Source organism: Anas acuta, chromosome 3 (genome assembly GCF_963932015.1).
Source record: "Anas acuta chromosome 3, bAnaAcu1.1, whole genome shotgun sequence".
Taxonomy (NCBI): domain Eukaryota; kingdom Metazoa; phylum Chordata; class Aves; order Anseriformes; family Anatidae; genus Anas; species Anas acuta.
The window spans coordinates 25,249,449-25,263,570 of NC_088981.1; the positions used below are offsets into that span (position 1 = coordinate 25,249,449).

At 41.7% G+C, this 14,122-nt stretch overlaps 1 protein-coding gene across 2 annotated transcripts in view; it reads right to left on the minus strand.

Annotated features, from left to right (window-relative positions):
- NID1 (nidogen 1) overlaps positions 1 to 8,117 on the minus strand; it is a 49,503-nt gene extending 41,386 nt beyond the window's left edge. For both annotated transcript variants that reach the window (XM_068676218.1, XM_068676217.1), the window contains exons 1-4: positions 7,849 to 8,117; positions 3,352 to 3,651; positions 1,991 to 2,220; positions 979 to 1,403 (exon numbers count right to left, since the gene is read on the minus strand). In XM_068676218.1, the coding sequence (XP_068532319.1) occupies positions 979 to 1,403; positions 1,991 to 2,220; positions 3,352 to 3,651; positions 7,849 to 8,082 (1,189 nt within the window). In that variant the 5' untranslated portion in view covers positions 8,083 to 8,117. The remainder of the gene's footprint in view (positions 1 to 978; positions 1,404 to 1,990; positions 2,221 to 3,351; positions 3,652 to 7,848) is intronic.
- Between the last annotated feature and the right edge of the window lie 6,005 nt (positions 8,118 to 14,122).

Sequence of the window (14,122 nt, forward strand, 5' to 3'; positions counted from 1 at the left end):
TAGTATTCACATGCCCCTGCTTCGGTTTCAAAGCATCACCATTTAATCAGGTGTTTTCTTCACATTTTGTCTTCAGGGAAAACAATCAATTATAATTCATTTTTTTCCTAGTGTTCGAATATGCAAGTAACAGTCCACTGCTTTCCAGAAAACATCAGTGTTTCAGATGTTTAGTTCTATTGAATTCACTGGATCTATGCAGTTAAGCTGTCTTGGTGAAACTAAACACACAATATTTTACCTGCCATTGCTTCCAAACCACAGAAAAAGCGAACCTTTCCAACCTCAGAACACAATATCAGTACAATACCTAGGAGCATGCACCACACACACACTAATCCCAGTTGGTTGAACCCATTATTTCAGAGAAATGCTCACATCTGCTTCTTGAAACAACATCTGGGTAGTCAGTCACACTGTTTTGAACTTTCTATAAACAACTCCTTAGAAGTTAGAATTGCAAATACTAGCCTTGTAAAACTTGAGCCAATATTTTTAGCCAATGATTTTTACAGCAGTAAAATTCCCAACCTTTATTAAATCACCTGTATTCAAGTAACACATCCAGGAAAGGAAAAAAAACACAACCAGGTTTCAATAGAACCCATAAGATCTTTACCAGGAACAGCCGCTTAATGCGGCTAGTAAATTCAGCTCATACCTTTAACAATAGTCCTGGCCAAAAAGACATGGAGAAATCAGTTCCACCAATTATGTGTCAACCTTAGGAATACCACTAGCCTTACGGGAAGCTCTCCTTAGGAGAGATTCCAGTTCCACAGGCACTGTAAACTTGCTCTCCTGTGAGCCTGGCCACAGGATTAGCTCACTAGACTGGCAGGATATGATTCTGAGGTGACATCCAGGGTTAACTGCCTCAACGAGTAATGCAAGCTTCTTTAAAGTGCACAGATTTTCTGAAGCCTAACCAACAGCCTATCCAACTCAGCAGGAACCAAGCTGTACAGAAGACCTTACCGATACCAGTTTCATCAAATTCTTCCACATCTATGACCTGGGGCTCCTGCGGGGGGAACTGCTGGGCCGGGAACTGGCGAGGTGGAGCTTTTGCTGTTGGGAGATCTTGATGACTATAAAAAGACTCAGTTGAAGGTGTTCCTGTTACATCTTGGTATGAAGTTACAAAGTCTTCTGCAGCTAACTGAGGAACGCTATAAGTCACGTGCTGATCCTCTTCTATACTGTCCATACTGCTGGTGACATACTGTTGTCTTATTTCAGTGGAGCCATAGTCTGACATAAATGGTTTTGATGTCATCTCCTGGTCTTGTTCACTGGACTCTAGGCTCTCCAGAACATTGCTGATCTTGGCGGGCACAATACTGTCAGACGAGCTACCAATCTCAAAAACCCAGACTCCTTTCTTCCCAGCATTGCTGCTTCTATCAAAGAGAAGTGTATGCCAAATCAGAATGGTCAAGTGCAAGTTGTGGTATTTTTATGCTACACAAAATGTAATACTTCACTAAGAAATATCAAGACAAACTGTTGAATTACATTATCAAATTTCACTGTCAGTTTGGATAGCATTTTTTTCTCCACACTCAGAGCTCTCTTCTTGACTCCAAAGAGGTGGAAACAGAAGGACATATTTGTGTCACAAATGTCTTGCTAACACTTGTTAGAACTTTCTAACCTACTCCCTTTCCTTCTTGTTCACTTTTTTTTTTTTTAACTCCCCCAAAGAGACCGCCCATGAAAGAGTATAAAGAGTTAGTCTTAAGTGGTCCTATCTTCAGAAGAGCTAAGTAAAAAGCAGCCCCTAGCAGTGACAACGGAGCTCCATGACCTTTTGAAAATTACACCACTGTCCCTATATTCTTCAAGAGAATGAATATTTATCAGTGGCAGATTTTGCAATTTTATAAGCAATGGCTAAATGGAACTTATTTCTCATTGACTCATGCTACAATTAAGAAAAAACGTGGAAATCCTGGAGGTTTTCTTGATAACTTTAATAAAAGCATACTTGTGCAAGTTTCTAATGCTGTCTTCATCATTAGCGATGATATTGTAGGATCCCGCCTTTTCCCAGAAGTAGTAGTTTGTGGAGGCTTGACTAAAGCCAACCATAGCAGGAATCTTCCCATCATCATTCTTGGAGTATGTACTGTAGAACTGCAAACTGTCTTCTGGGTAAAGGAAAATAGCATAGGAACTGGAATCGGATGAGGCTAAAACAGCCTGGAATGTGTTTCTCTGTGGGGAAAAAAAAAATAAAACAGGCAGTAGAATGACTTTTTTCTTTTTAAATACAAAGTCAAAATCTGAATTTCCGTAACACATAATAAATGCATCATGTACTACTAGGAAAAAAATCAATATTACGCAAACTTGTATTTTGTTCAGGCAGTTTCACATTTAGCATGCATAAATATTAAACAGAAAGAGGGAAGTTAAATCATTAAGGAAGTAGCTGTCTCCTTAAAATAAAAGGCAATGGGCTAGACTAAATAAAAAGATGTAGTAAAGTGGCATGAGTATATTTGTAAACAGAATATTTAAAGAAGAGTTGAACTTGCATGTTGCTGCACGAACACTCCTACACACTGTAGGAACCATCCATACAGTACCTCAGACATCAGCTATTCATTGATACACCAGTGCAGAATCGTTACTGTGAGAACAATGGCTGTGTCAAACTAGGTGCAAAAAATCCATCTTTGATAAAAGACGACCTGCTAAGTTGTGGTAATGTTCTCAACTTCATACATCGTGAACAGGCTCATCAATAAGGATAATTATAGTGCATGAAGGTACAAACACCAGAAATCTTCATAAGATAGTATCTAACAGGACTTAAAAAGCAAAAAGGAAAGGGAAATGGATTGCAAATCATACAAAAAGTAACCTCTAACTGCTACTTCATTCAACACTTGCTACAAAGTATGGGCTTTTTGTTAATGCAAGGTCAACTCTCCTTGTGGAAAAGTGGATTCACAGTTTGAAGTTCTTATTAGTCCTTATCAGATTTTAGATAGTTTGATATCAAACTGCCTTAACAGTCTGTTGAACAATTCAAGCCAAATGGATTGTATTCCACAGGTGGAGGGCAGAACATATGCAACTATTTCAGTTATCGCATCACACTTAGCATTTGGTATGGGAACATCAGGGAATGCAAAGAAATCAGCTATTAAGATTCAAGTATTTTCCTCTGAATGAATAAAATACTATAAAAACAGGAAAAAATTGTGGAAACTCCTATTTTGCTGCAGCCTTTTCAACAAAGAAATACAAGGAATTTGAGCCTTCAAAACAACAGGTTATGGTGTTACACATCAACTGAACATGTGTCCAACTTGGCTCAAAGCTCTGATAAACATTCACCTTTTCTTCCAAAGAAGGATCTTCTCCAGGTCCCTGGTAAGGAGCCACGAGCTTCCAGGTAACAATAACAACACTGCTGGGTTCGAAAGTGGTCTCAGGAAACCCCCTTTTGATGTAGTCTGATGCAAGTTTCAAGACCTCTGAGGATGAATCTTCTCTGTAATACACATTTCCACGTCCATCTGTTGTATCCAGATCCGCCATAAATGGAGCAATAGCCCCAAAACTGACAGGGAATTGACCAAGATATTTTTCCTCATTTGAAGGTTCATTCACTGCGATAATCCCATTAGTGGCAACCTAATAAAAAAGTAGAAATTTTAAGATGAATACTGTTCATACGCCTGTCTCCCGCACTTATGTGCTCTAGATCACAATATTTTCATTCCATTTCTAAAAGAAATGGTCAGAAGTCAGCCTTGTATTTGTAAAGCAATTAAATTTTGCAAGCTTCCTTTTTAAAAAACAAGTCTACTTTACAGATTGATCAACCTTTTCTCTCTAGAAAAAAAGATTTTGGCCATTTACATTTCAGATCCTTATTGCCTCTTCTAACACAGACATCCACATCCACCACATTTCCCAAGTTCCCAAGTCTTTCTCAGACCAAAACCCAGCGCAACACCACCATGAGCCTGTTGTGCACTGTGTGCAGACCCTCGCTGATGACCAAAAGCTCATCTCCTTTTTAGCTGTCATTCTCACAGAGCAGTTTTACAATAGCATTACCAGGCATGGTAAAGATGAAGCCAACTGTTACTTTTTTGGTTAAGCAGTGAGCTAGATACTTACCTGGATGCATATCTACTAGCTCAGCAAGATGTAGCTAGTCAGTGAGGTGATGACTTGCAGGCAACCACCTCTGCCTCTGGCCCTGCTTCCAGACCTGTATGGCCCTGTATCAGTCAGCCACGCATTTCCAAGTGCTCAACTCCGCAGCAAGAGGACACACCAGACTTCCTGCAGGCAGCCAGACACTTCTGACCCCATGGCTGCTACCTCACATGCTGATGGCTCACAAATAGGCAGAGGTCCCAAAATTGGCACCACAAGCCTTGAAACTACACCAGCTGCCTCTCGCAGCTTTATCTCACTTGCAGGGATTCCTACATGTCCAAGAAGAAGCCACCACTGGATCTTCTCACATGGTCAAGACATCCACTGTGTTACACAATCTTTATGAAGATTTGGAAGAATGTGCAGATGGCCACAGTGACCCAGACCTCAGGGCCATCTAGCCCAGCAGGCTGTGCCCCCCGCTGTACCTGCATTACAACACCTTTGGGTTCAGCAGAACACAAAGCCCACTGTTCTCCAGCCAGCCTCCATCCACGTGCAGCTCAAGGGATTCCCTGTTCCCTGTGGTTTGACTGTTTACTCATCCTCAGTGGATCTCCTTCAAGTGTTTGTTAAGTCTTCCCTATGACATCTCTAAACTTTAAGCATACGCAAAATCCTTTAAAAAGCAATCTCTGACTCATACCCTGAGGTCTCTCCTGTTTTTGTTTGTTTTCAGTCTGGCTCCCCACTTCATTTTATGCTCCCTAGTTTTTGTACTGGAACATAGGGCCAAATCCTGCCCAGTCTCTCCCCTAGTTTAATTTCTCCTCCAGAATGAAACCCCCCGTCTAATCTGCTTGCTAAAACATTTTTGCATCTTTGAAGTACGAATTTAGCATCAAGTCAAAGTATTTCTTTTCCTTCTTGCTTATGGCTTTTGCACACAAGCGTTCCTACTCCCACTCTAAATCATCCTGTGAGAGATGACTTGCATTCAAAATATTTCAAACAAATTCCACACTCTCAGTCAGATTTGGTGTGTGCAGACTTTAAGCCTGCATGGTCCCCCATGTATGGCAAAGATTAAAATACCAATGTGAGAAAACACGATCAGGACTAGGTAATATTACAGAATAAAGTAGCGGCTAGAAGAAATGACCTAACATTTGGTCTCTGTCTTTTCATCCATTAGGGATGTGCATCTGACTATTCATTTTATATCTTGCTAAGACTTTAATGCGACAAGTAATTTAATTAAAGGGATGCAGAAATGCCAGCCATCTTCATTCTATGTTTGTAGTTTATGAGACGGTTTGGTTATAAATGTTAAGGAACTGTTTGGTTGCTAGTACTCTATCACCAAGAAAACATTTGCGAGCTATTAAGTGAAAATAAATACACCAACTGAGCACTTTGTAAAGAGATTTTAGTGTAGAGAAAGAACATACATTATTACTAAAAATGCTTTTCGTTTTCAGATTTAATAATACATTTATATGTACACGGATAGCAAGTATCATGATTTAACTTTACCCTGTTCCTTTTAATCTCACACTGGCAGCTTAAAGCATGAACCCCAAAATACAGAGAAGTAATTGAGAGTAAACTGGGTTTCATTAAAGCATCGTTCCTGTCAAATGGGAAAGGAAAAGGAGAAAAGCATCAGGTGGGTGTTGTCTAAAGACCAACTGTACTGTACATCTTTCCTTTTAGGGTATAATTCTATTTAAATTGACAGGAACTAACACGGATGTATTTTTAGCATATCCAACTTCTGGATTACACACATAGTTAACATACATTCATGGTCTGTCACAGAACAAGTCACACACACTCTGTTATGGTCCTATCTTGAAAAACTAAGTGAGGAGAAGGAGCTAAAAAGTAACTAAGTGCTTCTACTGACAGAAAAAAAAGATAATACAAGTCAAACTTACAGGCAAATGAAGTATTTTTTCCCCTGGCCAGTTGCTAGGCATTTTAAGGACGTGAATATTTCTGAAGAAAAAAAGAGTTTAACAACTGAATTTATTTGTGTAAGTGCCTGTTGACCTATAACGGCACAGTTTCCTAATATAAAGATGAAAGATGATTAATTTAGTATGCTAATAGTTACCAGTTAAATTGCACCTATCCTGAGTTAACAGACTCTGATCCTTCCCCCAAATGAAGATGTCTCCACTCCTCTAACTTCTCCACATCAGCAAGCTCTAGTGTAAACCGAAAAAGTCTTCATAGCAGGGTCACTAAAACAAATAGATCAGTATGGGCTACTGAAAGGTTCCAGCATTATAAACCTTGCATAGGAAAACACCTTATTTTCCTTGAAATGTCTTCAGAAGGTTATTGTATGTGATGGTCTAATGTTTGAATTTGTATTAAATGAGAGTTCTCTCTCCTGGCTATGAAAAGAAAAAGTTATGTTGCTAGGGATTTTATGACAAGTTGATAATAAAGAATCGTTCCTCAAGAGTTCTTGCCTTCTCTTTCATAAGTAGACCTAATTCAAACAACTCAGCTTCCCAACTGCTGGAAAAAGAGAGAAAAACCCACATGATTTTTCAACTGACTGATGAAACTTGCAAAAATCATGTGCTCAAAAATTAGAATAAGCTTGTTCCATACTCCTGATGAACCTTATGGAAATTCATATTTCATCACAACTCAAAATCTGATGCAGAAATTACTTTATGTACTGCATATACGTAATATATTTTGATACCATGTGTTAATTTAAAAGCTTGGTGATATTTACTATCCACTATATACCTGAGTAAATTTTGCTTACCAAATAACATCAGAGCTTGTACGGACTCCCTGCCAACATACAGTAAATGGGTACCTTGTGAAGGTGCATTTAAGACTGCTCAGTACATTCCTTTAATGCATATACTTTGTTCCCATACACTGTGCCATGCTTCTGTTTCACAATCCTTGTGACAGACTAAATGCAACACAAAAACCTCTTGGTATTAGGTAGACTGATATCAAACACCATTTATTACCAGACTTGGCCAATCTGAGAATTGCCTTCCTTGCTAACCAGGCTTGAAGAAGCCCTAGGATTGATTCTGGAAGTGCCTCTACATTGTCCCAGACCAGCACTAGCCTCAAATCACTGTGGTTTTATGGCACGGGCCAGTCACGAGAGCATGAAGCTAGAGAAACCTCATGGTGCTACCCAACCTACTGTCCCCCTCCGTCCCTTATCGGGCACGTTACTCGCTATCTCACCCCTCAGTGCCAGGACACACAGCCTGCTATCTGGCAAGGCTCTGTCTGTGCCTCTAAAAGGGCATTTCTGTCTCGGGCTGGCTAATCAGTGACCAGGCACAAGACAAGACAATGACCGAAAGGCTCAATCTGACGGCTGGGCTAATTCTCCTACAGGGGAATTATCTCTGCCTGCCTCTTCACACGTAGACATCCCTCAGTGTTTTGGCTTTCTGCTGGGACTTCGGGACTTCAATAGGTAGGGACAGTGCGGACAAGGAGCAGGAGCACGGCTTCAGCGCTCCCCAGCACGGGGAAGCCGCACTGCACACCTGCAGCCGCAGCCCGAAAGGCACCGCCAGGTGCGAAGCTTCCCAAGCAGCTCCGCCAAGATGAGCCCCAGCAGCCACCCCTTCAGCACGTCAATTTCTGTGCCCAGCGAGCTGGGCTGCACCCTGAAACTCCACACCCCGCCGCCGGGCTCCCCCCGCACCCCGCACTCACGTGTAGGGCGCGCACGGCCGCCCCATAGAAGCGCAGCGCCCGCCTCAGCTCCAGCGCCGCCGAGCGCGAGTCGTCGCCGTGCTGCAGCGCCGCGTCGCCGTGCCCCGGGCCGTGAGGCAGCAGCAGCGGCTCGGCACGGGGCTGGGGCTGCGGGGCCGGGGCGAGAAGGAGCGGGGTGGGCAGCGCCATGGCCGCGGCCAGGGCCAGCAGCGCGCAGGGCGGTGCAGGACCCATGGCTGGCGGCTGTGAGGGAGGCGGTGGCGGCGCGGCCCCGCCGCTATAAGCGCGGGCAGCGGGAGGGGCGGGGGCAGGGGGCGGGCTGAGGGCTGAGGCGGGGAGGAGTGGTGTGAGGGGGGACGGAGGGAGCGCTGTGTGGGGGCCGCTCGACGCTGGGGGGTTATCGGCAGGGGGAAATGGTGATGATAACCCCAAAATACGCCCAAAGGTCTTTCGTGAAGTCATCCTGTCAACGCCAGAGCCTCACTGGCTGTGAAGTAAACCCCACGGAGCAGCCTGGAAAAGGAACTTCGCTGAGGATGAGGTGCATAGGAATCTATGTACAGAGCAGCAAACAGCCCCTGAGTACACCTTCCTACTTCTCTGCCTCGTCCTGCCAGCAGGAAACACCCAGAATCAGCTGAAGAATGGATAAATTTCATATTTTTTCCTAAGGGTTCCAGGCAAAGACATTTATAGAAAACACGAGTGTTTTAAATCTTTAATTAAATCTTTAAATCTTCAAGTTAAAACTTTAATCATTAATTCAAATTAAGTAATTTGAATTGAATTGTTAATAATTAATTCAAATTAAATCTTTAAATCGTTAAATCTTGTCCAGAGAAGCGTACGCTGTGCTATTTCCACGGAATGCCTATAGCAGAGAATCGCCTGAGGGGAGGCAGCTGAAACCCTACTCACATGCCTTTTACATGACTTCTTACTTGTTGTCTCTAAACACCTGCTCCTTCCAGTTCTCTCCTTTTCCCCAGTCAGTCTCATCCGATTTCACCCGTTTTCCCAGAATCTCACAGATAAAGTTTTTTGGTAAGAAAGTACCATTCTGCATTTGGTGAGTTACAAGAGCACAAGACACTTGGTGAAGTGCTATAACCATGCCTTCCTAAAACGCAGAAAACTGGGTATGTAATGAACATTATTATCATTAGCTACCCTGTCCACCTGATTTCTACATTTCAGCAAAAGCAGCCACTGAGACACACGTAGCCTGGAGGTCTGGGAAGAGAAGCCCTCCCTCCACGCAACCCAGCTCACTTTGTACTTTCACCTGCACCTTCTCCCTGTATTTTCACAGCCCATTAAACAGTAACCAGTAACAGCAACAGCTCCTTGCCCACGTTAAGTGTGCACACTCAAATATGATAGAATGCCTTCACCAAAAATCACCCTCTCTTTCTAACCTCCTCTATTCAGCATAAGACTACTTCCAAACCTACAGAAGGTAAGGACAAGATGTGTTTGTGGAACACAGCTCCATAACAAAGAGAAAACCTAAATCAAACCCTAGAACACCCCCATATATACACTCACAACATAAAAATGTCATTTCTGTTAGGCTTGAAGTTTTCCATGGCCACATTCTTTGACACAAAAGTCAACCTGAGCCAGATAAAGATAAAAGCATATACACGTATATGAAAAAAAAATCTGAGGATAACATTTTCCTGCCAGATCTCTATGATTTCCTAGTACTACATCCAGAATTTGGAATATGAGGATCACTGGGAAGCCAGAAACTTCTTGTAGTAAATCTGAAATTGATTTGAAGTCTGGAGAGTTAAACGTATACATCTGGATATTTAAAACAGAGTAATAGCAATGTTATGGTAAATCCTCTGTCCATGAGTCAGGACATTGTGATTGTTTAGTCTGTTTTGGGGTTAAGAGGATTGTGGTGTTTCTGTTGAACAAGTTTACCTTGTATGTTGCTCCCACAGTGGTGAGTAATGAGAACTGTTAGTTCTCAGACCAAAAAATATTTTATTTAAGCTGTCTTTCCTAGCATCTTCAATAATGACCTGAAAAAGGGGTGGAGAAGCATGTTTACAAATGTTGTAATTATTTGGGAGATGCTAATTTCTAATGCCAAGCAGAATGTAGAATGCAAAATACTTTTGTAAGATTTTAAATGGGAAGAAATATATTCCAAGGCAAACTGTCATAATATCAGCTATCTCCAGGATATCACCATGCAAAATCTTCCAAATATTAAATGCCAAGAACATTGCCTTTTCAATGGATAACAAACCAGACATGGCAACAGTTTACAAAGCAATGTGGCCCCCAGAGATCAAGTACAAGACAGCAGCAGGTTTTACTGAGTTACTGGGACATAAGTGACCTTTTCTACAGGGAGGTGATGACACTGCTTTTCCAGAGACTGCTTGCAAGATCAGAGATCTCACGAAAAGTGCACTACGGGAGAGAACTCTGAGCGAGACATTTAAAAAGATCAGAGGACCAGAGGGAGCAGCATACAAAGCATTATTAAAGAGCTGAACTGTGCACATGCCTAAATGATTACGGGGAGGAGATTTGATTTTCATCTGCCATCAAAGATATGAAGCATCTTCCATTCAAGTATCTGAAGGGTGCTACCAACCAGAGGGAGGAATTGGATCAGTGTGTTTAAGGAATACAGACAACCAAGGATTAAAATGACCAAAAGACACCACAAAACCAAATAGCAGAAAATGTTTCCTTACCATGGGGTCCATTTTTGGAAAAATCAGAGATTACACATAGTAGAAGCAGAATGACAGAAAGCTTTAAATAGTCCTATCTCCAGATTGATTGGATTACAGTAAGGAATAATTCTGTATTTGATCCTGGGACAAGATAGCCTCTCTGATTTTTTCCTTGAGTTTTTATGTTGATATGGTACTGAAATAGCTCACAGGTATGCACACATGTATATTTGAATATTTTCACTGCCTACGCATGAGGAGATGTAGAAAAGAGGACTGCAGATATGGTTTTTGTGTGATTCTCCTGACAATCCCAACCTTCTCCCCACTTTCTTGAATAGAAAAGGGGAGCTGGAGGGTCCCCCTTGCTGGCTTGGTTGGAAGAAGGAAAGTGGTGATCTGGGCTGCTCATGATGACCCTCAGCTGTCCAAAGATGAGGAAGCATTCCAGCAGATGGATCATCAAAAGAGAGAGTAACCATGTGGTAATAAGCTGGGAAGAACTGAGCATTTGGGATAATGACAGGAAAGAAGAGGACCGAGGTCTGCTGAGAAGGAGCATTTTTTGAGAGAGAAGGTCATGGGAATCAGAAGGTCACAAGCAAAGGCAAAGCTTGCAGGAAGATCGTGGAGTGAGCATCATGAATTTAAATCACTCCATCCTGGCATTTAATGTTTGTTGTTCAGTAGAGTGGAACATTAAGAGTTTCCCTCTAAATGAGCCTGTATCATTACGGAGGTCACAAGATTTAGGAACAATTTCCAAATAGGATATTTTGCAGCAGAACTCTCTACAGAAGGAGACTGGTTTTGAAGCAGTGTTAGACGATCTTGAGAAGAGATGAACATGGCAGGCCCTCTGCATCAGTGCAGGGTACAAAAGATTGTGAACTGCCTTGTTTCTCTCATGTGGAGATCTTACAGAGCAAGAGAAGTACAACTTCCTTGGGAATTCATATCCTGTGCTGGAGAACAGCTGGGCAGCAATGGGGATGTGCAACAGTGACCTGGTCATTACAGAAGAAAGAGACTGCTGGGATATAATGGTGTAACTATAGTAACGGTGTTACTATAAGCAGTAACACCGGGAACTGCCTGCAGCAGGGGCAAAGCAAGGGAGAAGAAATAGCTCCCAGCTACTTCCTGAGTCCACTGTTTGGGGAGACTCCTTACACTTCTAGGGTTACCTCCTTCCACTTGTATGTCTTATTAGTCTTAGAACTGATAGCTGTATCAAAAAGGGACAGAAACAAATTACCACAGAGGAAGTTACGCAGAGGTGTTACTAACACAGATGCAGGAACACTTCCCTTCATCCCAGTCTACAGCCTAGGAAAAACAAGATGGAAAATGGAACAGAAAAATACCACCGTCACAGAAATTAGCTATGTAAAAATAACAGCCTCACAATTCTCCCATCTGTCATGTACCACGTGAAAAATATGACACTCTTTATCATTTTGGTTTTGGTGTTTTATCAAAAAATATTCTTACAGCCTATAGCTTTAAGTCTCTCAAGAATGGAGTTTCTCATCCAGGAAAAATACTACAACTTCTTTGTAGTAATAGAGTTGGAATGGGGAAAGCAGGTACATAGCTGGTCTTCTATATAAATTTTGAGCACAGCACTAACAATTCCAAGTCTTACTATTTTGTTGCTATCTAAAAGTTTTAGCTTTGTGCAACAAAAGTCTCCAGACAGACACTAAGAACTGACTTCAAACTTTTAAAACCACATAGGAGATGGGAAGACAAAAGGTATGACCCATTCCTCATATATGTGAAATAAATAAATAGATAAATGATTACAATATAAAGGAACATTGTTTTTAAACAATGGGAATAGAACATGGAAAAGCAATTTGACTGGGACAGGAAGACAGATATGGAAAAGGTATCCTTTATCTCCTGTCTACTCTGAGACTTAAGACATAGCTCCTCTGCCTCACTTACATCTTATTGTGTCAGACTTCAGAGCAGAGAGAGCAAACATGGGGAAAATACATCCTGTAGCCTGGTGATGAGGTTGCATTTAATGCATTTCTTGCTAAACCACCACTTAAGATTAAACACACACCCAAAGCAATTTAGCATTGCTAAATTTTGCTTTCTGTTTTCCTGGGGCATCCAGAATTTCACTGCAGTGAATGCGAATTTCGGTTGTACGTGGGACACAAAAAAGGTGTTGCACTGAGTCCCTGCAGCAAAGCCTCTAGATGACTATCAAGAAGGAAAGAGAGGGCTAGTGGTAGCTAGAAATTCAATTACAAATGATTAGTATAGAAGCTCAGCCTTAACTTTTCCATGAACACTGAAAAGGGCTAATAAAGTCTGAAACTCTGGCACAGAGTTCCCCGTGACAGCCAAACTATTATCTCACACCCTGCTCATTGTGTCTGTAGAGCATCCAGCCATCCAGCCTCATGGAGCCTGGCCATGCCTAGATCCTCTGCCTCTGAGAAAACACAATTTATAACAATTACAATTAGGAAAAAAAAATGTACGTGATTTCTCAGGTGTGTCTAAACAGCCATGGCAGGTTAACGAGGACACTTAATAAATTTTTCCCTAGCATGATCAGATGATATCTTGTAGAAGGAAAAGGACTTATTTTGGCAACTGATTTTTTGAAGAGTGGAATCCATTGCATAAGCCAGTGAAACTCACCAAGGAGAGCATATTACCTTGAGTAGCTGTGAATAAAACAGAGAAACCAACTTTCACAACAGGTAAATGACGCTGTGGGGCAGCAGAGGCCAATTGTTTTCATCACTGTTTTTTACAACAGGACTGGAGAAGGGAAAAAATATTAAAGTTAGCACCTATTCTTATTAATTAAAATTAGATTGTGGTTCATCTTTACATGTAGAATAGTTGTGAAAGCCCTGCATAGATGAAGAACAAAAGTTCCCTAATTAAGCCCATGCTTGGCCAGACTGAACACTAGGGATTAACATTTCTTCAAATGAGGTTGCTTCTAAGTTCAAGAATTTACTACGCATTTTTAACCTGAAAGCCTAGTTTTTATGCTTGTAGATAAAATGTTTAAAATCAGTTGGACATAATGCCTAGAGTAGGCTGTAATATGCCACACATCTGTAATGCTGAAAGAGTGTTTGTCTCTCCCTCTCTCTCTCTTTTTTTTTTTTTTTTTTTAAAAACAGCATAAAGCCTGTGAATTATCCCCTGGCCTGAAACAGTCCAGATCCAAAAACCAGGAGTAATTCCATGAATTGCAGCTGACCTAAGGACTTACATTGCTGTTCGCTTGGAATCTGCAGACTAATATAAACAGTGGCCCACTCATTTCTTCCCAAACAAAGTTGAGTGTTCAGCCTAGGATGTACCACTAGCTTTGTCACAGAGCAACAATAAAACATGAGGATCTGCGCTAAAGCAGCTCTGCACAGAAACAATCACGTTGCCCCTGGGAAAAGAGGCAGTATGTGCAAGCACCAGGGTTGATGCAATAACTTATTCATCGGAGGAGGAGTGACAGGATAGGAGCAAAAGCGGGAGCTCTTTTTTTTTTTTTTTTCCTCTGCAAGAGGCTGCTGAGAACAGCCCCT